The sequence below is a fragment of the Lemur catta genome, chromosome 14 (assembly GCF_020740605.2).
Source record: "Lemur catta isolate mLemCat1 chromosome 14, mLemCat1.pri, whole genome shotgun sequence".
In the NCBI taxonomy this organism is placed as follows: Eukaryota; Metazoa; Chordata; class Mammalia; order Primates; family Lemuridae; genus Lemur; species Lemur catta.
The window spans coordinates 55245173-55270641 of NC_059141.1; the positions used below are offsets into that span (position 1 = coordinate 55245173).

The 25469-nt window shown below is 48.3% G+C and overlaps 1 protein-coding gene across 1 annotated transcript; it reads left to right on the top strand.

Annotated features, from left to right (window-relative positions):
* Positions 1-1997: 1997 nt before the first annotated feature.
* DUSP29 (dual specificity phosphatase 29) lies at positions 1998-22221 on the top strand. The gene is made up of 3 exons (XM_045568936.1): positions 1998-2257; positions 15381-15601; positions 21757-22221. The coding sequence occupies exons 1-3, from the start codon at positions 2061-2063 to the stop codon at positions 21996-21998; spliced, it is 660 nt and encodes a 219-aa protein (XP_045424892.1). The 5' UTR covers positions 1998-2060; the 3' UTR covers positions 21999-22221.
* Positions 22222-25469: the final 3248 nt, after the last annotated feature.

The following is a 25469-nucleotide window of genomic DNA, read 5'->3' on the forward strand; positions in this document are numbered from 1 at the left end:
GCAGTGGCTGCAGCCCTTTCCTTTTCTTTTTAAATTTTTTTATCACGGAGAATTCCAAACACACCCAAAACCGGTCACTACCTCGTAACCATCATCCGACCCCAACCACCATCACTCCCATCCAACCCTGCCTCATCCGCGCCTCCGTCCACACCTCCCCCCAGCACTACAGTATCATATTTTCCCAATGGTATTATTTTAGAAGCAAATCCCAGACATTATATCATTTCATCTGCAAATATTTCAGTATATAGTTCTAAAACATAAGGCCCTGTGGTATAATTTAACTGTCCTCTAAGTCTTCTGCAAATTGGCTGTTAGATCTAGACTCTGAGGACTCTGATAAGATTCAGGTTTTTCTTGGGTGAGATGTCTCTGGCCGTGGTGGCGTGTTCTCCTATCAGAGGGTATGTGATGTCTCATCGGCTCTTCTTACTCTCTGCTGTGAGCAATCAGCACTCAGTCCTGATGCAGCAGCCCATCGGGTGGTGTAAAATAGTGCTTCCTTATTTATTTTCTGGAATACTTCTCTAAAAGCAAAAATTTCCCTCATCTACCCAGTAGTAGTTTGTACAATAAAGGAACAATAAATGCTAGGTTCTTTCCCTTTATTTATCCATCTTCACTCTAAGGAGCTGCTTCCCTAGCATCCTCCAACAGCGAATAATTGTTTTAAGTATCATTATGATCTAAGTGTTTGATGTGTTTCAATCCACTGCAGTTATTTTTATTATTCATGTCCAAATTGTCCCATTTTTCTCCAAGTTCCATTCTGAATCCTTCGGAAATGATCCCAGTGGCCTTTGAAGCTACCAACCCTTGTTTATGTTCTTGCATCCCCGGCCTGCCCCTTCTCGCACTGCACCCCCAGCCCTCCTTCTCAGAAGGCTAAGACCTCGCGCTGCAAACATCCTCCATATACAGTTTTCCTCAGCTGTAAAATGGGGATAATAACAGGGTATTAGGATAATCCTACCTCACAGGGTTGTTGAGATTAAATGAGTTTATAATTGTAAAGCACTCGGAACAGTCTGTCACAAAATAAGTGCTCCGTAAGTATTCATCAAATAAATAACATTTCCTCCCTGCCACTCACCTCCATGTCTCTCAATCATCCCACCCGTCTCTCCCTCCCTCCAGTCTCAGAGCACGAGTACAGTTTCCCTTCCCAAGCTGTCTGACCGTAGATGTATCGTCTACTCAGCTCAGGGAACAAACATTGCCCAATTCCACAGTGAATTCATTTCCCTGGGGACAGTGGAAACTCTTCTGCAATCCACTTGCAGAGCTGGACAAGCTCCAGTACACGTTTCAATCTGCAGGCCCAGCTTTCTAGCTTGGAGCATCTCTCTCTTCTGACCCCCTGGGAGGTTAGCGCAGTGACCCCCCCCACCCCGCCTCCCAGCGTGAGAGCTGTGCACGTTGACTTCAACTGTCCTAACGAGTTGGCTGACCCTCCCGCAGCCAAGTTTTCTCCCACCTCAAGGCTTCTGAAGTTCTGCTTATGCACGTGGCGGCCAAGACCCAGACCCAGGCAGGCCCTGGACCCGGCGATGTGCTCTTCCCGGGGGCTGACTGCTCCCTGCAAAGGTTGAGAGTGCTGCAGGCCTGGAATGTCAGGGACTTTCTGGGCAGTTCTGTTTGGGGTCCAAAATGGCTTAAACTAGCAGGTTCCAGTCTGATGAAGGAAAAAGTAGGTGCCAAAGAAGGGGTAAATTCTAAAAGGAAGGTAGGAAGGGACCGGCTGCCTGCAGGATTTCTTAGGCCCAAAGCCGGCCTTGGCCTGCACCGGAGGCCCCTAGCACCCTGGCCCTGAAAGATTGCAATGCTGGGGAAGTGTCGTTTAACTGCCATCATGGCCTTCCCTGTGGACCTGTATGGCCTGGGAACAGGAAGCGGGTGCACAGCAGGCCAGGGAAGCACCTGCCAAATTTTAAGATGGGCTTATCCCTTCTCCATTTGTAAAGCTCAGTCCCTACCTCAGTGTGCCCTGGTAACCCCCATTCTCACCCTCTCTCCTGACCAGCTGCAGAAAGGAAAGAAAATCCCTTGGCTCCAAAATGACATCTGGAGAACCGAAGACAAGCCTAAAGAATGCCTACCCGTCGTCTGCCAAGAGGCTGTCGCTGAAGGCGGAGGAGGAGGAGGAGGACTACTGTACCCCCGGGGCCTTTGAGCTGGAGCGGCTCTTCTGGAAGGGCAGTCCCCAGTACACCCACGTCAACGAGGTCTGGCCCAAGCTCTACATCGGTGATGAGTAAGTGCCCAGGCCCGGCCTCCCTGTGGCCCCTCCCCAGCTCACACCCTGAGCCACCTCCTAGCCATGAGCTTTGCACCTTTAGGTTAGTTGTTCTGTGAGAACTCAGTTACGGCTCGGCTTATCTTCCTATTACAGAAAACCCAGACAAAGGGCTTAAGCAAGACAGAGGTTTATTTCTCTCTCACTGTAAGTCTGGAGGAAGACGGGCTGAGGCTGCCATGGCCATTGCAGGGCCATGAGGGACTCAGCTGCCTGTTTCTGCTCCACCACCCTGGGGGCATAGCCTCCTGCCTCAAGGTTGCTACTGGGTCCCAGACTGCAGGTGGGGCTCCAGCCATCAGCTGTAGGATCCAGACAGCAGGAAGGTGGAGGGAAAGGAAGAGCAAAGGGGCATCTTTCCGAAGGGAAGTCACACCCAAGAGTTCCCTTGCTCCTAGCTGCAAGGGAGGCTGGGAAATGTAGTCTTCTATTTCAGATGGGGATAACACCACCAAGAATAAAATCAATTCTCAGGTGGAAGGCACAGGAGCACATCAACCTGTGTGTCCGGAAGGATGGTAGGCCTAAATTGAGGTTGCTGTTGCCTCCTTTAGATTTTTATAGCCACCATTTCCCACTCCTTAAACAATTGAGTTGTGCCTACTGTAAATAATGTTAATAATGATAATGGCTATCATTTATTGAACACTATATGTCAGGCACTGTGCTAAACATCTTGCACGCATGCTCTCACTTTATTCTCCTGATAACCCAGTGAAAGAGTTTATCTAATTACTTTCATGTTAAGGATCAGGAAACCAAGGCATTGAGCAGTTAAGTAACTGGCCCAAGGTCCCACAGCTCAGTAGATAGCAGACAGGTGAGATTCAAACGCAGCTCTGCCCAACACAGAAGCCTTGCTCTTAACTTCTACGGCCACTCCTCCTCCATCCTCTGGGAACCAGCTCAACTTCCATCTCTCCAAGGAGCAGGTGGTGCAGGACCTCTGCAGGGGTGATTTTAATACCCATCTTGCTGCTTAAAACCTAGAGGTAATTGCCCAGCCACGGGGAGATCCAGGGGCATCGTCCTTTGTCTTTTTTTTCCCCTGCATTTTTTCAAATTTAAAAAGTTACAGCATTATCTGTCTTTTTATACTAGATTAAACTAAATAGAGGATTATAAAAACAAACTGCATAATCTCCCTATGTGCCCTCTTAATTCTACCACGAACTAACCACTATTGAGTTTACTTGCATACTTCTACCACTTTATATAGGCCATTGCAAACATAAGGAAACATACACGCACGTAAAAAGAGTTTCCATTTCTTTTAAACAATAAAAAAATGAATCATACCATATATACTGTCATGTACTTTTACTATTCCATAGTGCCAAAATTTACCCAAATCATCTTCCAGTTGTGAGCATTAGGGGAATATAGGAGAAGAGTACACACTACTCTCTGAGCCACTTTCATTTTTAAATTCAGCCTCATTGAGATATAATTCACATACCATAAAATTCACCCTCTTAAAGTGTACAATTCAGTGGTTTTGTTGTGTTTACGGAGTTGTGCATCCATCACCACTATCTAATTTCAGAACATTTTATCACCTCAAAAGGAAATCCTGACCCCATCAGACGGTCACTCTCGATTACCTGCCTTTCCCGCAGGGCCTCCCAACTGCCCATCTACTTTCTGTTTTTATAGGCTCACCTATTGCAGATAGTTTGTATAAATGGAATCATATAATATGTGGCCTTTTGTGACTAGATTTGTTTTACTTTGCATAATGTGTTCAAGGTTCATCCAAGTTGTAGCATGTATCAGTATTTTATGCCTTTTTATTGCCAAACAATATCTGTACTAGTTTTGCAACTTTTCTGTGAATCTAAAACTAGTTCAAAATAAAAAAGGTACACCCACATACATTTTGACCCAAAATGTCACTTCAAGAAGTATAACTTACAGAAATAAGAGTACCAATACATAAGAAATATGTAAAACAATGCTTATTATAATGCTGTTTGAAGTAGCAAAAAAGGGGGGAGGGATCTGCATCTCTTATCTTTTAATAATAAAATATTAAATACATGTAGTAAATGTTTCCTTTATAAAAGTAATATATGCCCACTGTATAAATAGAGAAGTCTTAGTTTCCCTATTTGCAACAGAGTAATAAACTTCCCAGGGTTGTATGGGTTAAGTGAGATAAAGTATGTGAAATAGTGCAGGGCCTAGCACACAGGCAGCACTCAATAAAGGTTAGCTATGATGATAAAATAATGACTAATGTAAGACAGAAAACTTTTCAATCTCCCAAAGCAATTACCAAAGCCCATCGCTCCAAAGACACTCCTATTAATATTTCAGTACATTTCCTCCCAGGCATTCTGTGTATTATTTTTGGTTTTGAAATTTGTTTTTATATGCTGTAACAATATTGATAATTCATTTAAATTCATTTTTTCACATAGCATCATTCATAAACATCTCCCCTTACTAAATGTATACTTCTTATACATTTAATTATTATAGATATATTATAATTAATGTTCTTAACTTTTATAAACAATGCTGCAGTGGACATTTTTATGCAGATTTTTTTCTCTATATTTAGGATTATTTCCTTAGATCTGAACCTGGAAATGTACACCTGGGGGAAGAGGAATTAAAATTTTAAGATTTATACCATCTCTATGTCTCTATCCATGCTGTTCCCTTTGCCTAAAATGTCTTTCCCTTCAGCTCATCTCTGTGTCCAGGTCCTGTGCATGCTTCAAAGTCCACTCAAGTCACTTCTGCCATGAGGCTAGTTTTCCCCAATTCCTATATCGAGCAGCAAGTTTTTCCTCTCTGTATATTACATAGTATATTTACCTTTCCTCTAATAATAATATCTAAGTTGTATTGAATTCTTACATCTCGTGCCTTTGCTAGGCATCATTTAAACTCCAACTATTATTACTCTCATTTTACAAATGGGAAAGCCGAGGCTCAGAGAGTTCCTTCATTCATTCATTCAGTCAGTAAGCATTCACTGGGCACCTTGGTAGGAGCTCTGGCAGATACAAAAAAGAAACTGAGACTCCAAGAAATTAAGTGACCAGCCCAATGTCACATCACCAGTAAGTGGGAGAATTTATGCTCAAACCCATATAAAAAAAAAATAAACCATGTCAGTTAGGTAAAGATGCTGTTGCAGAGTTGAGGAGAAGAGACGTGTGGGAATCTGACAGGGAACAGGAGAAGTAGGGGGCGGCACTCCTACTCGAGCCTGGGGTTTGAGTCTTGGCTCTGCCAATTACCAGTTGCGTGACCTTGGACAAGTTATTTTTACCTCTCTTCACCTTATAGGCAACAATAATAGAACATATCTCAGAGGGTGAAGATTAAATGAAATGAAACAAGTGTTAGACTTGTATCTGGCACACAGTAAATGCTTGGTTGGGAAGTGCTTGGTGTGATCACGGATCTGAGAAAGGTCACAGAAGAGGTGGGTCCCAAGCTTGACTTTGCAAGACGGGCAGGATTTCAAAGAAATTCCAGGCAGAGGGAGCAGAACGAGAAAAGCTATGGAGGTGAGAACAAACAGGGTGATTTATCTGGAATTAAGGGGATGGATTCGGTACACTTCCAGAAGGTCTGAGTTTAAGCCAGATTCTACCACTGTGTGGTCAGTTTAGGTTAGCTGCACTAATCTAACAGGTCACCCCGACATCTCGGTAGCCTGCCACAACAATGGTTTGTTTTTCACTCGTGCTACAGATGATGATGGGCTGGCTCTGGCAGGCTGCCATGGCCACTCTAGTCTGGCACTCAGGCTGATGGAGCAGCCCCTATTTGAGATCTTGCCGGGCTTGTAGCAGAGAGAAAAGAGAGACTTTGCAAACCATAAGCTGGCTTAGAGGTGACACATGCCATTTTTGCCCACATTTCATTGGTCAGAGCAAGTCCATGCCAAAGCCTCCCGTCAATGGGGCAGGAGAGTATAACCTACACCCAAGGAGGGGCAGGAAATATTCTAAACAATCACACAATCTACCATAACCACTTGGTAATGTAGTGGGTTTGGGCAGGTCCTTTTAACTTTCTAGGCCTAACTCTAAAAAATAGTTACTGAGAAGCTTCAAAGAAATAAGGAATGTAAAGGCATTTTGTAAATTATAAAGAAATAGACAAATGCAAATTTTATTGTTATTATTGTCACTTAGTGGAAAAGAAGTCTGGAAAGGTAGGTCAGGGCCACCTCGTGGAAGGCTGAATGCCAGCCCAGGGACTTAACTCAGGAAGCCACTGAAAGTGAGCAGAACCGAAGTGTTCTGATAAGACATGCTTGCCTCCTTGACCTGTGACCATGACCTTGCTTCTTTCAACCAAGAAAATGTCACTGCCCTTTCAATTCGATCCAACTCTGCCTCATCGAGCCCAAAACAAGCACACACATGCACAGTCCAGGCAGGCTCCAGGGTCAAGCACGTGAGACCTGCGTGCTCAGCTGGGGGAGGAAGCGTAAAGTCAGCATGGCATGGTGCTTGTCGCTGGTCTCAGCCCTGAGCTCAGGGCTCCCTTCTGTGACACTCACTTAACAAGGTCAACAAGACTCACAGACACTTATTGAAAGAGCAATTAATTCCATGCCAATGCAACCACGCAAAGCTTACAACCCGGGCTGTGAACAGGCAAGGCTGCCTGTGTTTCTTGGTCTCTTTTTAGGTGTTGCCCAAAACAAGGGAGGCTCAGAGCTGGCTCTTCTGGCACAAAGCCTCAGTTTTAATTTGATATTTATATTTCGGTTGAGTTTTTCCTTTCCCTAAAAGCATGTAAGTTTTTTTTTTTTTTTTTTTTTTTTTTGAGACAGAGTCTTACTCTGTCACCTTGGCTAGAGTGCAGTGGCATCATCATAGCTCACTCAGACTCCTGGGCTCAAGGGATCCTCTTGCCTCAGTCTCCCGAGTAGCTGGGACTACAGGCACATGCCACCACGCCTGGCTAATTTTTTCTATTTTTTGTAGAGATGGTCAGGCCGGTCTTGAACTCCTGACCTCAAGTGATCCTCCCGCCTCGGCCTCCCAGAGTGCTAGGATTACAGGCGTGAGCCACCTAAGATTTCTGAGACAAGTACCAAGGCTCTGGAAGTGAAGGAGGTCAGGACTCAGGAGTGAGGATGGCTGGCCTGGGGCAGCCGAAGCCACCATCTGTTCCTGAAGCCTAGCCCACAGAGGGCCACACTTACCCCTAAGATGAAGCTCACTCTTGCCCCTCCCCACCCCCAGCCCCTCCACTCCCACCCACCGCCAAGCACCTCCTCCAGAGCCACAAAGTCTGGGCCAAATACTATTTCCGTGTGGCCCTGGGCAAGTCACTCAAGCTTTCTGAGCTTCAATTTCTTCACCTATAAAATGTGGATTCAATGAGTTAACATGTAGAAACATATAAAACACAGCGTGTGAGGAAAGTAAAGCACAGTCACTATGCTTTGCTGCTAAGGGTCCCTCTGTGCTAAGGGCAGCCTTGGGACAGAAAACAACCCTGGGTCAAATTTCTCCTGTGACATCCCATCAGGAACCCAAGGTCGAGTGTGTTCCTCCTGAGCCTGCTCCAACTCCTTTTTCTCCTCCCCCCACAGATACTGTCCTGGCCTTCCAGGGACCTGGGTGACTTAAGGCCTAAGAAGGCGGTGGCACAGCAAAGCCCTAGGGGCCTGTGGGTTTCAGAATTTCTAAAGCATTTTCTCAATCCCAGGCTACCCCAAAGGGATTCACCATGTGGGTGCCCTGGTGACTCCAAGTCCCCATTGCTCACCAGCCAGGGGAGAGGAGAGGTGGCCCTACTATTGCAGCCTGGTGAGATGAGGCCACACACAGACAGGAGGGGAATGTGAGGGGGTCAGGCCTGCCCCCCCACCCCCCCAGATGTTACCCTGGGGAAGTGTCTTCGTAGTCTTCGCTCAAGGTACAGCCACCCTCTGGCCACTTACTTCCCACAACATGGTAGGAGGGCTGCATCTGCCACCAGTGGGAACCGCAGGCTCAGCAGGGAATGCAGCTCGCAGGCATGACTCAGGGCACAGAGTTCAAGTCCCTATTGCCATATGGCCACTAACTGCGGGTGGCCTTTGGCAAAATATTTTATTGTTCTGGGATCTCAGTTTCTTTATTTGTAAAACAAAGGATGATTTCAAAGGTCCCTTCCAGCTCTAAAATAAAATTCTTTAAGAAATGTCCTATTAAATAAATTAGGCTTTATTAGGTTCAAGCACATACTTGTTTTATTACTTTTAAGTCATTCAAATTAGATTCAAATTAGGTTAACCAAGTGTTGCCCTCCAGAGAGCCAGGGACTGGCAGTCAATGATGAGATAAGAATAATTCATCGCCTCTTATCAATCAGCAGTCCCTAAATGGGTGCTTCAAAAATGCTTGAGTATGCTTGAAAGCACTAAGTTTCTGTAATTTAAATATTCTCACTTTAATCTCGTTCACATCTTTCATTTGCTTAGCAAAATCTTTTTTCAGTCCTTTTTTTCCCCTATAGTCAGCAGGAGGGAAATATCCCGGCTACTGTCAAAGTGATTGCAAATTCCTAGGCAGGGCAGCCTCCAGTGATAAGGCCTGCCTGAAACAGGATAATTGAGAAATAATCGCTCTTCTCTCTCCACAACTGGGCCTCCCGGTGAGTCAGCGCCAGGGTGCTGTTAAGCTCTGCTGCTGCTTGCATGGAGGGGGGGCCATCAGCAGCTCCCCATTTCTTGTTAAAACTACAGTTGCCCCCAAGATCTGGCTTTTGGGGTCTGATTCCTCCCAAGGCCTGTGGCCAGCGCCGCCCGGCCTGAGCTGGCTTTCCAGGACTCTCTGTCTTGTTGTTTCTGCTTTTCGCCTCCCAACAGGCGCAAAATGCTTATCCAAATCTCAGGTGTGTGTGTGGGGGGGGGGCGACAAAAAGAATAAAGAAAAAAAAACACATGCCCCCAAGCCTCAGAAACCAGAGGCATCTCGGGGCTGGCCTGCAGCTGAGAGGCAGGGAAGTGAGGTGAAGTTGGATCAATCAGCTGAGACACTTCCTTCTCTCCAAAAAAGAAGGAACTAATTCGGCCTTAAGGCACAGGCAGAGCTGAGGCTGACCTCCTTCTCCAGGGTGCAGCACGGCCAGTTTAGGATGCAGTAAAAACACAGCCAAGGTTGCCAATCGAATGTGCTGGGTGTTACCTGAAAGAACTAGAAAACCTGGACTCTGAACCTCCAACTACTGAAGCCAGCTGAGGCACATCTGGACACCCGTCATGGGCAAGGTGGCTGCGGAGAGACGCCCAAGGCCCTGGCCTGGCCAGGCCTTCTCATTGCTGGAAGGCAGTTTCGAAGTCAAGGCCTCAAGCAACATCATCCACCTCTTTGCACCGTTAGCCAGATGCCAGGTCCAATCATTAATATAACATTTCTCCAAACCAGGCCTCCTGCATACCCTTTCCTTGGAGGACGAGAGTTCAGGGGAGTAGAGCAGATATGACGGGATTTTTAACATGAGTTAAAAATCCAGGCCGGGCACGGTGGCTCATGCCTGTAATCCTAGCACTCTGGGAGGCCGAGGCAGGTGGATCGCTCGAGGTCAGGAGTTCGAGACCAGCCTGAGCAAGAGCGAGACCCCGTCTCTACTAAAAATAGAAAGAAATTATCTGGCCAACTAAAATATATATAGAAAAAAAAAATTAGCCGGGCATGGTGGCGCATACCTGTAGTCCCAGCTACTCGGGAGGCTGAGGCAGTAGGATCGCTTAAGCCCAGGAGTGTGAGGTTGCTGTGAGCTAGGCTGACGCCACGGCACTCACTCTAGCCAGGGCAACAAAGCGACACTCTGTCTCAAAAAAAAAAAAAAAAAAAAAAAAAATCCAGAGGCCATCCTGTGTCTTTGCAATAGTCAGTCTCTTCTGAGAACTAAAGAAATAACATCAAGAAAAATCATGGTGTACATTTGCATAGTAAATGAATATATGGCATGATCATTACTGAAAATTTACAAAACACAGACAAAAAGAAGAAAATTAAAATTCTCTATAATCCCATTACTACATTTTGTAATGGGATAGCCACATTTTGACATACATCTTTCTCCTGCTTTTTTCCCCTGAAGTTATTTTTCAATCCTTCAAAGAAGCTTGAATGTTGCATCATTCAACTTCACAAGAATCCGTAAGGAAAATACTGCCAGTGTAATTGGTTCTATTCAGCAAGTAAAGAAAATTCGACTCCCAGAGGTTCCATTGTTTTAGTTCATGCCACAGTTTAAGCTGTCAGCCCTGTGTTTTCTCAGGGGCCTCAACACAGAGGAGCTTCTTCATCAGCAAGTAACAAGAACACCCAAGAAACTAGAAGGCCAGTGAGTTTCACTTTCATATCAGGTGAATTAACCAAGATCAGAAGCTAGAAATGCACCTGCTGTTTTAAAGTCCACCTGCAAAGAGTGGGCACAGTCAAGACTCCACTGGAGAAGGTCACCATCAGAGCCACACCCATGAAATGACATGTGACCACCAGTGTCACACCCATCAGAATAAATAAGGTGCCAGATTGCAGGATACAGCCTATCGTGAACAGGAGTGCACGATCAGGTGTGGGGAATGAGTGGGTCCTCTGCAGACATCAGGTGTGGAGATCCACCCCCATCATGATGGGATGTTCCTCAACGCCCAACGTAGAATCCTGGCAATGTGGAAGCAGCTCCACTTGAAGGAAGCTGTTGGAGGGTTTGTAAGACATATTTATTCAGCATTTGTGCCTCCTCCCATGTGTGCAAGAGCATACATCTAGGACAATGGACTTGCAGGAAGAGGCTGAAGTACTGAGGGTGAGATCAGGAAGGTGCCGAAGGTCTTAACAAGTGGAAGGTCAAGAGCATTGCCCCCAGAGACTGCCTGGTGGAGAGTGCTACCTCTCCAGGGAGGGGCTTGAAGCAACTCCCCGGAAGCAACTCCAGAGGGGCTGGCAGGGGTCTGGGCCAGGCTGGAGGAAGAGGAAGGGAGGGAAGGGCTCTGCTGAGGGAATGGAGCCATTGAGAAGGAAGTTGCTTCCTCAGCCCCCTAGTCTGGAGTCAGGCTCCAGAGCTATGCTGGAGGTTCAGGGGAACAGAGAAGAGCTAAGGAAAATTGGGTCAAAAACCAGGGATACAATGTTCTTCAAAAGTAAACTGCAACAAACGTGTGACAAAATGTCCAATCTCATTGCTTAAAACAAATCAGTGAAAATGAAACACCATTTTTTTCTGCTTATGAAATTCACAAAGAATAAAAATCACAATGAACTTTGAGCAAGTTTTCTATAAGGTAATTTAGTAAAAAGTATCAAATGTATTTTAAAATGTTCATATCTGTTGACCCAGCAATTTCACTTTAGAAAAATCTCCTAAAGACATAATCAGATATGTGACCAAAAAAATAAGGTGAAGTTCTTGGTAAGGCAAAATTGAGATTTACCTATAAAATGGAATAGCATGCAGCTATTGAAGTCTTATATGTTGCCATAGGAAGATGTTTACAATATATTAGCATGTTAAAGTTTTTGAAACTGTATATATGGTATTGCACCAAAAAATAAAAACTCCTCTCAAAATTATACAACTCTATGCATAAAAAACCAACTGGCAGATCTTCCATCAAATAGCTAATAATAGTGTTTATCTCTGATAGAAATACAGGTGATTTTTTTTTTTTTTTGGTTGGGGGAGTATGTTTTCCACATTTTGCATTGAGCATGTGTTATTTTTATCATGAGATGACATATTATTTAAAAAATGAACAGATTGATTACATCTAGGATTTTTCTTAAACAACCAGAAACTAAGGCCCCTACATCATCTAGGTTCTGGAAGTTAATTCTTAAATCTGTTTTTCTTTCTGAAGTCTTTTCTCCTTTGGCAGAGGCACTCACATGGGTCCAGGAGAGGGGCAAACGGCCTTTTCTCTGTGCCATCACCTCAAAATGCCCCTGTATTTCTTAGTCTCTTTCCAACAGAACACGTGAGCAGAGAATGTATCTGGCCCTTGAAATTTAAAAAAAAACAAATCACTGTAGTGCCCAACATCACCCTCTGATCCTACCCACCCAGTAACTGCTGAGCTGAGTATCTGGCCCGGCTGGGACTAGGCGATGTCTGTGACGATGGCTCTGCCTCCATCATGGTGGCTGTCCACGAGGCACTCTGTTTATGTGCAGATTCCCATTCTGCTGTGGATGCTCTTTCAAGCCCTTAACTGAACTCTGAGTAACCCAAGCTGGGGAAAGTCCCCAGAGTGATGTATGAGGTCACCTCCCCCCTTTCCTGGCCCAGGTAGCCAAAGAGCTCTGAAAACCTGCAGCAGACCTCAGATACCCACCAGGTCTAATCGTCCTCAGGAGCCCTTTTCTCTCCCTTACACACAGCCAACGCCGGCCCAGTAGGATGTGGAGGTGTCATGCAATGAGCCGTGTTGCTTATCTACCCAGACCCCTGATCCCAAAGGCAGGAAAGTGCAAACTGTTATTTATTCAAACTGCCATTTGATTACATTGAAACTCAGTTACTAAACCCAAAGAGAACAGTCTTTATAGTGGGTAGGAGCTTCCTGTCAAGGAGAGTTAATTTTAATTTTTCCACTGAGCTCAACCTCAAAGTAAGGTTGATTGCCCCTCAGCAAGATGGACTGCATTAGTGGAGGCTTTAATTGAGCGCAGATCTGAGTCCCAAAAGCATCATGTTTGTTGTATACATACTTTGGGACAAGAAGAGAAATGAAAAACAGACCTTTTTGAGGAAAAATTGAAGCAGAATGTGTTCCACTGTCGGGATGGCAGCACCAAGAGCGAGCTGGGGTGGGGGTGGGGGGAGGAGGGTGTCAGTGGGACTCCCACCTCCCCCCTGCCACATTTCAATGGCTGTTTGCAAATGTTTATAAATGTTCAATGCCTGCCCAAACATTGGACACCATTATGGTTCTTCTTATGGCAAACAAAAAAATCAAAGAAACCATCAGTAGATGAGGGTGCCCTTGCCCGGGGGGCTGTGGTATGTGTTTCTGGTGCAGGGCTCCCCTTGGCCAAAGGTGTTGGTCCATGCTGGCATCCAACATGGTCACTTCTGTCCACATCCTTTCACCAGTGGCCTTGAGATGAGCCCTCAGCTGGAGCATAATGCCACTTTTATCCTCTTACTGTTACAGTCCCTGACCCTTGTCACCTCTTCCCTGAGCCAAAGTACTGGTCTTGGTGCTACTGAAGGAGATGTCTTCTTAAAGCCCAGATTGGCTCACCCTTCTTCAAACACTATCTAAAACTCTCCTTGACCTTGGCATCCAAACACTCCCATGATCCAATCCTACACTCCTTCTGCAGACCTTTTTCTCCTCTCCTCTCACATCCTATGCTCTGGCCAAACTAGTCCTTCCCGCTCATGCCTGTTCCCAGTCTATCAGCAAGTCCTGCTGTGACATCATCCTAGTCTAAGCACCTTCCTCTCTTGGCTATACAACTGCAACAGCCACCAACAGATCTCCCTGCTTGTATATTTTGCCCTCTCCAATCCATCTCCACACATAAGCCAGATTGATCTTAAGAAGTAAAGTGCTCACCCCTTCCTTAAAACCCTCTAGCGGCATTCCACCACACTTTCAGTAAAATCCAAACCCTTCGCTGTGGCCTACAGGGCCCACCATGATCCAGCCCCTGCCTACCTTTCCAAACTCTTATACCATTGTCCCCCTGCTGCTTCAGCCATACTGGTTTCCTTTCTGTTCTTAGTATCCGCTGTTCCCTCTGCCTGGATGAAACACTTTTTTCCAACTCTTGCTCAGCCTTACTCCTTTTCATCCCTGTGTCTTAGCTGAAATGCCACTTCCCTGCAGAGGCCTTTCTCAACCACCTTGCCTAAAGCAGAACACAGTCATTCTGTATCATGTCATGCGGTCTCAGTTCCCTTGCAGCTCTTACTGCATCTGAAATCATCTTTGTTTATTTGTTGTTTATTTGCTATCCCCACTAGAATCCGAGCTTCCTGAGGGACCTTGACTAGCCTGTTCACCTCTTTGCCATCAGCACGCAGGACAGTGCCTGGCACACAACAGATTCTAAAGCACCATTTGGGGATACATGACTGATTACGGGAAATAATGAACATTTCCTGAAAGGCCTTTGTTAATAATATCTCCAGCCTCCATACCTGAAGTCCTGTATTTCCTTGGCTTGGCCTATCCTTGACTTCCTGTTCCCCTCCACCACCAAGTGTTGACAGACTCAAAGACCCCTGTCAAACAAAGAACCCCTCCCCCCAGGCAAAAAGAGCTCCTGCTTCCTCGAGCAGCCCACCTCTATCCCAGCCCTCACCAGCTGTTTTTACTCTAGTCATGTTCCAAGGCCACCTACCTCAACAGGAGGTAGGTGCTCCTGGACATTCCTACCTAGAAAGATAAGGCTGTAACCCATTAAATAACTTCACTGCTGGCTTCAAGAACTCCCCAGAAATCAACTCAAACACCAGACTGCTCAAAAAGCCGGCCTTTTCGGAACAATGCTTTGCCCAACTACACAAACAACTCACTCACCAAAGCAACGGTTTCACATTCACGTTGTGCCCACCAATCCTGCCAACATCACTTCAAGAACTTTGCCCAATCCCAGTCCTCTCGTGGAAAGTCTCGCCTTAAGCCATTCATTCGGACCTCTACCTCCAAACCCCATAAACATCCAGAGGGTTCAGAAGAGGGGCCCACCTTAAAGGTGCCCTGAGGCTCAGTGAAGGGCCACCCTGATAAACAGGTTATTCTGGCCGTCTTTGGGGGGATTTGGCAGGTCCGGTTCTGTGACCACCGTAGCGTCCAGCACCAGGCTCCCCGGTATCCGGTGAATGATGAAAGAATGAATGGACAAATGAAAAGCTCACCTACCCTGCCCTCCAACCCTCCCTTTTTGCAACAGCCGAGCTAGAAATAGCAAATGGTGCCAGTGGCCTAGGGGACCAGGTAGGCGCAGAGCTTTGGGACTTCACTTGCGATGTCTGGTGCTTATTCTGGGAACCCGGATCGAGGGCAGAAAGCCGCCGGCGGGGCCCTGAGCCGCCGCAGACGCGGGTCCGGGCGCCGCGCAGCCGGCCGACCTCTCCCGCTTGCTCCCAGGGCGACGGCGCTGGACCGCTACGGGCTGCAGAAGGCGGGCTTCACGCACGTGCTGAACGCGGCGCACGGCCGCTGGAACGTGGACACCGGCCCCGACTTCTACCGCGATATGGACATCGAGTACCACGGCGTCGAGGCCGAAGACCTGCCCACCTTCGACCTCAGTGTCTTCTTCTACTCGGCGGCCGCCTTCATCAACACGGCGCTGCGCGACGACCGCAGTAAGAGCCCAGCGGCCCGCCCGAGGCCCCGCCCCTGCCCGAGGCCCCGCCCCCGCCCAGGCCGGAAGCTGGGTTTGCGCCCGAGGCGTCTGCGGCCCTCGGAGCCAGACCGCTGGGGTTGGTTGTGGTTGAGTTGGAAACGTCCGCATCCCCTGGAGGTTGGGAAGGTTTGAGGACCTGCCCCATCGAGCGAGTGTGCCGCTGCTCGGGTGGAGGCTTGGATTGCCGCCCAGGAATTCAGAGGAAGGGGCTTTTGGTCTGAGTCTCTCTTCCCTAAGGAACATTAAGCCTTGAAAATCAGGCAGGGCCTGTGTGGGCGCCCTCAAAGCTGGAGCTGCGACACTAATCGTGCCTGGGCCTAAACCCAAGTAGTAGCCAAGGGCTTTGGTGCCAGAAAATCCTCAGGGAGCTGACTTGAGTGGAAATCCTTAGGGAGATTTAAATTCTCCTGCCAACCAACCAAGTCCACAGCCTGACCCCCCCACTCCCATCCCCCAGTCACACTCATTAGTGAGGCCCCTCGTACAAGGCTGACGGCCTGGGCTTTACTATGGCAAACTTTGAGAATCTGGGTTTTGCACCTGCCAGGTCCAAGTTTCCCAACGTTAATTATTCATCTTTTCAGTCGCAGTGCTAGTCCTTGTGCTTAAAATGCACTTTTAGCTGCCCTAATCCAGCAGAGGCTACAAGGCTATTTTGGAGAGAAGGGCACAGCTTAGGTATGCATCAGGGGTAAGACAATATGCAGTTATTGCTGCAGGGTGTACTTCACTGGCATTCCACAAAGGCCAAAGGGACTTCAGTTCCCTAATCTGTTCTCTGACTTCAGCCTACTGTGTCACACAGCCTTTGTGGGGCCATGACAAATGATATGCTACACATTCAGGGTATCTAATTACTGAAAGCCTTTCTTGCCACTGCAAGACTCACTGACCGAATGGCCTGGTTCAGGAATCTGCAGCCTGGGGCTGGGCCTAGGACAGATCTGCTGGACAGTCTCACACCTTAATGGCCATCCCAAGGTGGCTTTGGCCCCAACAGCCTGCCATAGCCACCAACAATTTGTCATTATTTTGGTTCAGAAACCAATGTCACGATGGAAAAAAACCCACAAAGCTAACGTGCTTGTATTAGAAAATGCCTCTTTTCTAAGTTGTCCTTCTATGAGTCTATTTATGAACCATCTTTTGTGCTCTGTACATTCTGCGTTTCCAAGCAGGACCAAAAAGCAACTGGAGGCTGGCGCGGTGGCTCACGGCTATAATCCTAGCACTCTGGGAGGCCGAGGCAGGAGGATTGCTTGAGGTCAGGATTTTGAGACCAGCCTGAGCAAGAATGAGACTCCATCTCTACAAAAAATAGAAAAATAAGCCAGGTGTGGTGGTATATGCCTGTAGGCCCAACTACTTGGGAGGCTGAGGCAAGAGGATCGCTTCAGCCTAGGAGTTTGAGGTTGCAGTGAGCTATGATGGTGCCACTGCACTCTAGCCTGGGTGACAGACTAAGACCCTTTCTTAAAAAAAAAAAAAGCAACTGGACTGAATCATCAACGCGAGGTAAAATTAGCCTCATAGTATTTGAAGTTAACTGAAAACGTATTTGACATGAAAAAACAAAAGACTGCAACAACCCAATCCTTCAGTTTCTGTTTAATGCAATCCCTTGCCATTACTGTATCTTAGACCTTACCCTTAGTGGAAGGGGACTGGCAAGCTGGAGAAGATAGGGCTGGGTTCAAATTCCTGTCTCACAACTTACTAACGATGTGACGTCTCCAGGCCTTGGTTTCTCCATCTGGTGATGGAAATATTTACTTTGAAAGGTTATAATGAGGATCAGCAGTGACACACTTAAGGCACTGAGCACAGAACCTGGTGCACAGCAGGCTCTCGGATGTGTTTGATAAAGAGAGGTCGTGTACTGTGAAGCATATGACCACACTAGCACGTGCACATCATCATCATAAAGTTTCCAGACTCAAAAGAAAAAAAAAAGACATTCCAACTTTGAACTGGTAAGATATACTCACATGAAAGCTTGTTTTAGGTTCCTGGCACGTCATTTTAGAGTCTGCCTCCACTGCTAAATCAGGAAAGAATCAGGCTCTCAAGTCAGATGTTTAGGCCTGGGTAGATCACAGAGCATCTCGAGGGGGTGTCAGGCTGATGTGGATCATGACCAGTTGGTCAAAAGCACCTAGCAAAGAAAGGGCTGAGGGGGCAGAGCATAGACACAGTGCCAGGGCTAGAACGGATGGGTGGGGGTGTGGGGACTAGGCCTGCTGGCTGGGGACAGGGAGCAGCACATGACCCCACTGCCAGGTAGGAGGCTGGGCTCCATTTTCAGTGACCTTTGCACTTGCATATCTGAAGAATTCTTCAAGTCAGGGGCTCAAACACCAACCCTTCAGAACCACGGAGAGACTTTCAATCTTCTGTGGGTGTGGGGTACTGTGGCTAAGCAGAGAGCCCTGTATCCCCTCCGAGGGGCAGCTGTCATTCAGCCCCAGCCAAAGTTTGTCTTATGAGAATCAGTGCAAATGTGGTAGATCTTCTGACTTTTCAAGGGAAGTCTCCAATCTGGATTTTATTATAAAATCACTCAGTTTTTAAGTGTTGGCAACAAATTGAAATTTCTTAAAATGCTGCAAAGGGCAAACTAAACAACCCGAGGGGCATCAGTTTGTAGCCTGTACCCTGAGTGGTCGGAGTAACAAAATGCTCATCAGCTCAGCAACAGCATCGCCATGGACTCCACACAAAGCAGATGGTGGGTGCCACAGGCAGTGGGTGTCAGGTTGTATCTAGCTACGTACTGGAACCCCAAGGAACACTGCTGTGGCATTTTAGTGCCAGGCCCACTGGTGCATTTCTTATTGTGCTCTTGATGTAAGAGGTGTTGATGGACATTCTAGCCAAAAAGCAAGGCGTATCTCTTGCTTCCCCTTGTCTTTCACGTTGTTTGTTGGCTAGTTTCAGCCAACTGTACTGTTTCCCCACTGCCTGGCCCTCACAGCCTCCCTCTTTTTGAAAAGCTTTCCTTGTGGGGCTGCGGGGCTGTAATGGTGGCCTGTAATCAGCCCCTGGGGCCCACTCCTCCCCTCCTCTCCCTTGATTTGACCTTTCTGAAAGAACTCCCCAGGCAGCCTCAGTCACTCTTGAAAATCTCAGAGATAATCCAGTCCACGGTCCTGCCCTGACAGCTGGGAACACAGAGGCCCAGGGAAGCCAAGTGACATGCCCAGGGTCACAGAGCTAATCAGAGGTGGCACCATCAGGACACCTGCTTGCCAGCGGGGACTCCTCCTGTCACTGAGGCCTCACAGAAGAGCCCTTTCCCCTTATTTTGAGCACCTGGTGACTTTGCTGTGCAAGAGGTCACCCAATATCATGGAAGGTGAGGCGTGCCAGCTGGTTATAGGATCTGACACAACTGAACTTGTCATTCTTCATCAGAAAAAGAAGTATTCACAAAATACTGCCACAGGAAGCCCATTTGGACTGCTCTAGCTGCTCTTGACACAGCGTCCTCAGAGGTGAATTAGTGTGGTTTTAATTTAATGGGATTTTCTAAGAAACTCCAGGGCAGATGTCGTGAGCCTCTAAAGATCAGATTTTTAGTATCACCGCTCTCCTTTTGTTTGTTCTTTCTTTTTCTTAGTCAAAAGCCCGCTTTTGAAGCCATCTTAAAATCTATTATGGATAAGGTAGGTATGAATAAATAAATGAAATCTGCTTCTAGCAGGAGCTGATTTCCCTGGTGCTTCTAAGCTGTAACCAGACCAGATTGTCCCTGTGTTTTAAGGGTCTCCTGCCCTAATATCGCACACACGCCCCTGTCTCCCCTCAACCCTGGCAGTTCATAACACACCGTGCACCCTTTTTCTCAGAGCCTTCCACACACCCAGACTGTTTGGGAAGAAGTAGGAACTCTACCAGGGTTTCTCTGCGTGTTGCTGAGAAAGGCGGGTTCCAAGATAGTGAGTGGGGGACAGGGAAAGGGCACCCCTAAAACCAAGGCAGGAGGTTGTGTATGAGGTGCACACCTGGCTGGGGGCAGGGGCAGGGGTGGTGGGTAACAGCCTGTGTGTCTGATTTGAGTGACAGAAGCCTCCCTTTCACTCACCCCTGACAACATGCAATTGAGGAGCGGTTCAGATCCTACAGGGTATCCCAAACGTCTCCATACAAAGGAAAAATTTTGTAATGACTATTTTGTAAATAAAGGTATGTTTAGCTACAATTTCCCATTTTCCCTAGCTATGGTGACTTTTGGGACACCCTGCAGATTTGGGTTTTCTTCATAAGATTGTGGGAATTCACCTTTTGGTAAAGCCCAATGGTGAACTATTTAATTGAAACCAGCATTTTTCAAACACAGACTGAAACCCACTGCAGCAGTCCCCAACCTTTTGGGCACCAGGGACCTTTTTCATGGAAGACAATTTTTCCATGGACGGGGCGTGGGGGGGAGGATGGTTTTGGGATGATTCAAGTGCATTACATTTATTGTGCGCTTTACATCTATTATTAGTACATTGTAATATGTCATGAAATAATTATACAACTCACCATAGGTTGGGGACCCTTGTATTGGTCATAAAGTCAACTTAGTGGGTGTGACTAGCATTTCTTTTAAAAAACTGAATAGATTAGAAAAGAATGGAAAATACCAGCAGGCACTGCATGTAGTAAGGGTGCATATTATTCTATGAAACTTTTGTCTGACACACACACATGTGCAGCACCATATAGTATTTAGAAGCACCAACCCTGGTGTCAGGCTGTCTGGGCTCAAATCACAGGTTTGCTACTTCCTAGCTTTGCAACTTGCACTTCTCTGCACTTCAGCTACCTCATCTGTAAAGTGGGCATAATAATTTTATTTACGTCATGGAGTTGTAAGAATTGACTATGAGAAAATACATGAAGCGCTTGGAAGAGTATGCAGGTGGAGTGAGGCACAGATGTGTCACCTGTGAATTTTGTCCTGCTGTGTTGACTGGGCTCACACAGAAAAGTCTGAAAGTCACTGCTAGAAAATTCCAGCGCTGACGGTGCCACCCTTGCTCAGGGCCCTCGTCCTGGCTGCCGTCCAGCTCAGCCTCCTGGTTCTCTGGCGTGGTCCGTGCTGGGAATGGGCTAAATGCAGCTGCCCCGCCTGTCTCTTCCCAACTCTCCTCAGAGCAGTTTCCCACCACTCGATGCTGGGCCCTAAAGGGTGGTGCGTGGCAGTGCCACAGAGCAAAGAGGGAGCGGTGCCCTGGGGGTCCGGGGACAGGCCCCAGGAAGAAAGTGGTTGGGCCCAATCGGAAGCTAAGGCCTCCAGAGAAGAGCAGGCCCTTTACCCCTGGGAGACCTACCAAGTTCAGGTGGCCGATGGCATTCACGCCACAGTCTTGAAAACAAAATTGAGCTCCAGGCTCTCCTGCCACAGCTGTGTCCTCTCTCCTTTCCCCCTTCCCTCCCACCCCTCCGCCTCCCCTCCGCTCCTCCCACTTAACGAACTTCAGGCCCCCAAAAGGCTTAATGAACTACAGCTTTCGACTGTTTCAAGTATTTAGTCATGACAGAAAGAATTACTCTTTTTGCCAGGAGAGGAAGAAACGCTTTAGTTATCAGCAGAGCTGGCCGGGGGCCAGGCAGCCTCTGGAACAGTCTGTGGGGATTAGAACAGTCTGGAACAGGGGTAGACACTCACCGGGCCGGACACGTCCACACCCCAGGAGCACAGCCCTGCCGGGTGAGACTCTGGGGCCAGCCTACCCCGGCCCCATACGGCAATCAGGAAGCGGGACCTGCCTCCTGCCCTCCCTCCTGGCCACGCTGAACAGGGCAAGGCGGCCCAGCCGCACTCTCGGGAGGGAGCTCGGTGACATGGAGGGTGGGACTCAAGGCTCAAGGGCTGCCTGATCGGCTTGTGCAGAACTGTGATAAATTAGCTATTCAAAGTGTTATCTGCCTTCACAGCAGCCCTGTGAAGAAGATACTGAGGGTGTCCCCACTTTACAGATGGGGAAGCTGCCCGGCTGTGGGCAGGAGAGTGACAGAGTCAGGGTGGGAGAGGGCCTCGCCCCAGCCCCGCGCCGCGTGGCCTTGCCCACTGTGCCACCCGGCCCCTCAGTGCGGGTCTTCTTCTCCCCGCCCCGCCTGCAGATAAGATCCTGGTTCACTGCGCCATGGGCCGCAGCCGGTCGGCGACGCTGGTCCTGGCCTACCTGATGATCCACAGGAACATGACCCTGGTGGACGCCATCCAACAAGTGGCCAAGAACCGCTGCGTCCTGCCCAACCGGGGCTTCCTGAAGCAGCTCCGGGAACTGGACAAGCAGCTGGTGCAGCAGAGGCGACAGGCCCAGCGCCAGGGCGGAGAGGAGGACCCCGAGAAGGAGCCGTAGGGCCGAGCAGAGTCGCTTGGGAGCGGAGAGGGAAGGGCTGCGAAGAGCTGGGGCCTGTGCCTTCCTTTGTCACGGAGGAGGGACAGTGAACTCAAAGCTTGACTTCCAGACAACCTTACTAAACTTCCCGGGGGTGTGCGGGGAACAGGGAGAACCAGAGCCGCCTCCCGGCAGAGCCGAGTCCTCGGCTTCACGGCAGAACCGGTGACAGATGAGCCCACAGTTCCGCACAGAGTCTCCCGGGCTTTTCTTGTTTTGTTTTTTGTTGTTTGTTTTCTGGTATAAGATGAAAGCGGGAAAGGATTTAAAAATGTGTAGGCACTGTGCTGTGATTAAACGTTTGGCTTCGCCTGAAAGTCATGTTCTTCCAAAAAATGTAAGTTGATTTTCTAACCGCGGAGAAGCCCCGGCGAGCGGCGTGGCGGGCGCGTGAGCACAGCGCGCGGAGTGTCCTCCCCGGGCAGCCCCGCGCCCGGGCCTCGCCGCTCCCCGTTTTGCCTTTACAGTGAAATGTCCCGGCTCGCGCCACCGTCTACAGATGCTGCTCCGCCGGTGGGGGTGGGGACTGGGGTCCTGGGCCCTTGCAGGGACATCCCCGCTTTAGGCGTCCCTGCCTTCCTCGGGGAGCCGGGGCTCCTCAGACCTTAGCCGGCGCTGCCGCTGCTCAGAACAGTTCAGCGAACTGTGGTAACTCTGGGCAAGTTAAGAGTGTGACTGTATAATTTTGGAAAAGACACTCTTTAGGGAACCAGAACTCAGGGAAGCTCCTTTCACTTTGATTCTAGTCAAAGCAACATGGGCTGGCTTCCAGTGACACCAGAGTGTGTTCCAAGGTGCGGTTTGTCGTGGAACGGCAGGACGGGGCTGCCTGGTGCGCTCAGGGGCGGTTTGTCTCCCCGAGAGCCGGCCGGTCGCCCTGACTGTGTGATTTTCATTCTTGAGGCAAAAACAGCGGCGGGCACGAAGCGGGCAGTGATAGGTTCTGGAACCAGGAACCCTAAGCCAGACAGGACCCAAGAGAGACGCTGTGCGTGGAGACGCCAGCCGCCAAGGCCCAGAAAGGGAAACTGCCTAGAGAAAGCAGAGAGTGTGATCAGGACCTGCTGGGAAATCGGAACGGGGGCTCAGGTCTCCAGTTTGGTTGTGGTTTTTGGCAGAATGAGAGGAAGTGCTTGATGGAGAAGAGTCCAGGGGGCTTGGCAGCTGTGTAAAGCCAACTGAGAGTCACCCTGTGACCTCTGGGGAGCTGCTCTTTTCTGTCACAGGGGAGGACTTGTGCTCAGCCTGGACCCCTGTGGCTCTGCCTGGCTTCCTGGGACAGCCCAGAGCCTGCTCTGAGTCACCGTGGCCCAGGAGGAACGGGGGCCCCTCATATTAACAGGCACACAGCGGAGATTCCCCTGAGACTCCCTCACAGTAGAATATTGGTCTTCCAATAAATTTGAAAACCTGGAGCATTGCGAAGGGATTGCAAAGCAAAAAGGCAAAGGTGAAATGGAAATATAAATGTGCAGTGAATTGGTATGTCTTGGTGCTAAGACTGAAAAGGGGGATATCTTCATTCAGTCAACAAGTATTCACTGAGAACCTACTACATGCCAAAAACTGGGCTAGGAGGCCAAAAGTCAAACTAAAAATGCAGGTTGTGATAAAGTAAGATGAGGGAAATGGGTACTGAGGGGGAGAAAGACGGGGAAAGTGGGGAAGAAACCCACTTCAGACCAGGTGGAAGAGGAAGACCTCTCTGAGGAACATGGTAAGCTTCGAGTTGAAGGAATGCACCTTCCAAATGGGGAGGGAACATTCTAGGCCAAGGAACTCTGCCCATCAGTGAAGTTGGAGCCCATGGGTGGGAGGGGGAGTGGAAGGAGAGGGGCAGAGAGACTAGATTTGATTCCAAGTGCAAAGAGAAGCCACTGAAGGGTTTTAAGCAGGGAAATGGTATGATCTATTTCAAGATCTCTCTGGAAGGAAAAAATCACTTTGGCTGAAGTGTGGAGAATGAATGGGTCGTAGGGAGTTAAAAAGGGAGGCTGCTGGATGGTTGACAGGAACGGGGAGGTAGCCTGGACTGACAGCGCCAGGGGATCAGTATTCAAGATTATTCTGCAGTTATCCTGGGAAGTGGACAGGCCCTGGAGAGAGGGGAGGGAGAAGAATACTGACATGGTTCCTTGGCAGTGCCTTCATACTCAGATGGGGATGACCAAGACAGGAGTCGGGGAGGGGCCAGAAATCACCAGTTGGGTCATGTCATGTTCATAGGACATGCAAAAGGTGTCCCAGGTCATTTGACCTGGAACTCAGAGGAATGTTTGTGACTGGGGATATAATTCTTGGTGTTATCTGTAGAGAGGTGGAATTTGAAATCATAATAGATGAGAATACGAGAGAAAAGAGAGAGATGCCCCAGGCCCGAGTGTTCTCAATGCATACTGCTAGGCCTGGGCGGAGGACGAAGATGCAGGAAAGGGAACACAAAGGCAGGAGGAATTATGGGAGCCTGGGCACAAAGAAATTGAAGGTACGGCTTCATAATAACAGTACTTGAACTTTGAGTATCTAAGACTGATTGCAGACCAAGGCTTGCTTGCAACAACAAAGGAACCTGTATTTATGTAGCACTTAACAGTTTTTACAGCATCATGTATTCATTAGCTAAACCTTTAAATCAGAGAGGTGACAAGTTAGGGCTTTTCACAGAGTAACAGTGTTCTAGGAAAAAAGCTGGGATTTGGAGAGACCTGGGTTTGTTTCAGCTTACAGATCTTGGCTGGGTGTAATCAGGCAATTAAGTTAGCTTCCTTAAGCCTCAAGCTCCTGATCTGTAAATTGGAAACAACTGCCCTCCTGTACAGGGTGGGTGTGTGGATCATGTGGGAAGACTGTTTGTGAAAACTCTTTGTGACAATATTGTGAATCCTTAATTCCAGAATAGAATGTTTGCAAGGAAGGCCGAAGCCTTCACACCTGGGTGGGTACCGCTTGGGCTATTAAGTGAGGCTGGGGCCGGGCGCGGTGGCTCACGCCTGTAATCCTAGCACTCTGGGAGGCAGAGGCGGGTGGATCGCTCAAGGTCAGGAGTTCGAGACCAGCCTGAGCAAGAGCGAGACCCCCGTCTCTACTGAAAAAAAAAATAGAAAGAAATTATCTGGCCAGCTAAAATATACATAGCAAAAATTAGCCGGGCATGGTGGCACATGCCTGTAGTCCCAGCTTCCCGGGAGCCTGAGGCAGTAGGATCGCTTAAGCCCAGGAGTTTGAGGTTGCTGTGAGCTAGGCTGATGCCACGGCACTCACTCTAGCCCGGGAAACAGAGTGAGACTCTGTCTCAAAAAAAAAAAAAAAGTGAGGCTGGGACTGGTGCGGTGGCTCATGTCTATAATCCTAGCACTTTGGGAGGCCGAGGAAGGATTGCTTGAGGCCAGGAGTTTGAGACCTCCCCCCCATCTCTAAAATAAATAAATAAGT

Bases quoted from the DNA above. Each gene is read 5' to 3' on its own strand.
- DUSP29 (XM_045568936.1), top strand. From the start codon at position 2,061: ATGACATCTGGAGAACCGAAGACAAGCCTAAAGAATGCCTACCCGTCG. The intron at 2,258-15,380 runs GTAAGTGCCCAG...GCTTGCTCCCAG, and splicing joins AAGCTCTACATCGGTGATGA to GGCGACGGCGCTGGACCGCT. The intron at 15,602-21,756 runs GTAAGAGCCCAG...CCCCGCCTGCAG, and splicing joins GGCGCTGCGCGACGACCGCA to ATAAGATCCTGGTTCACTGC.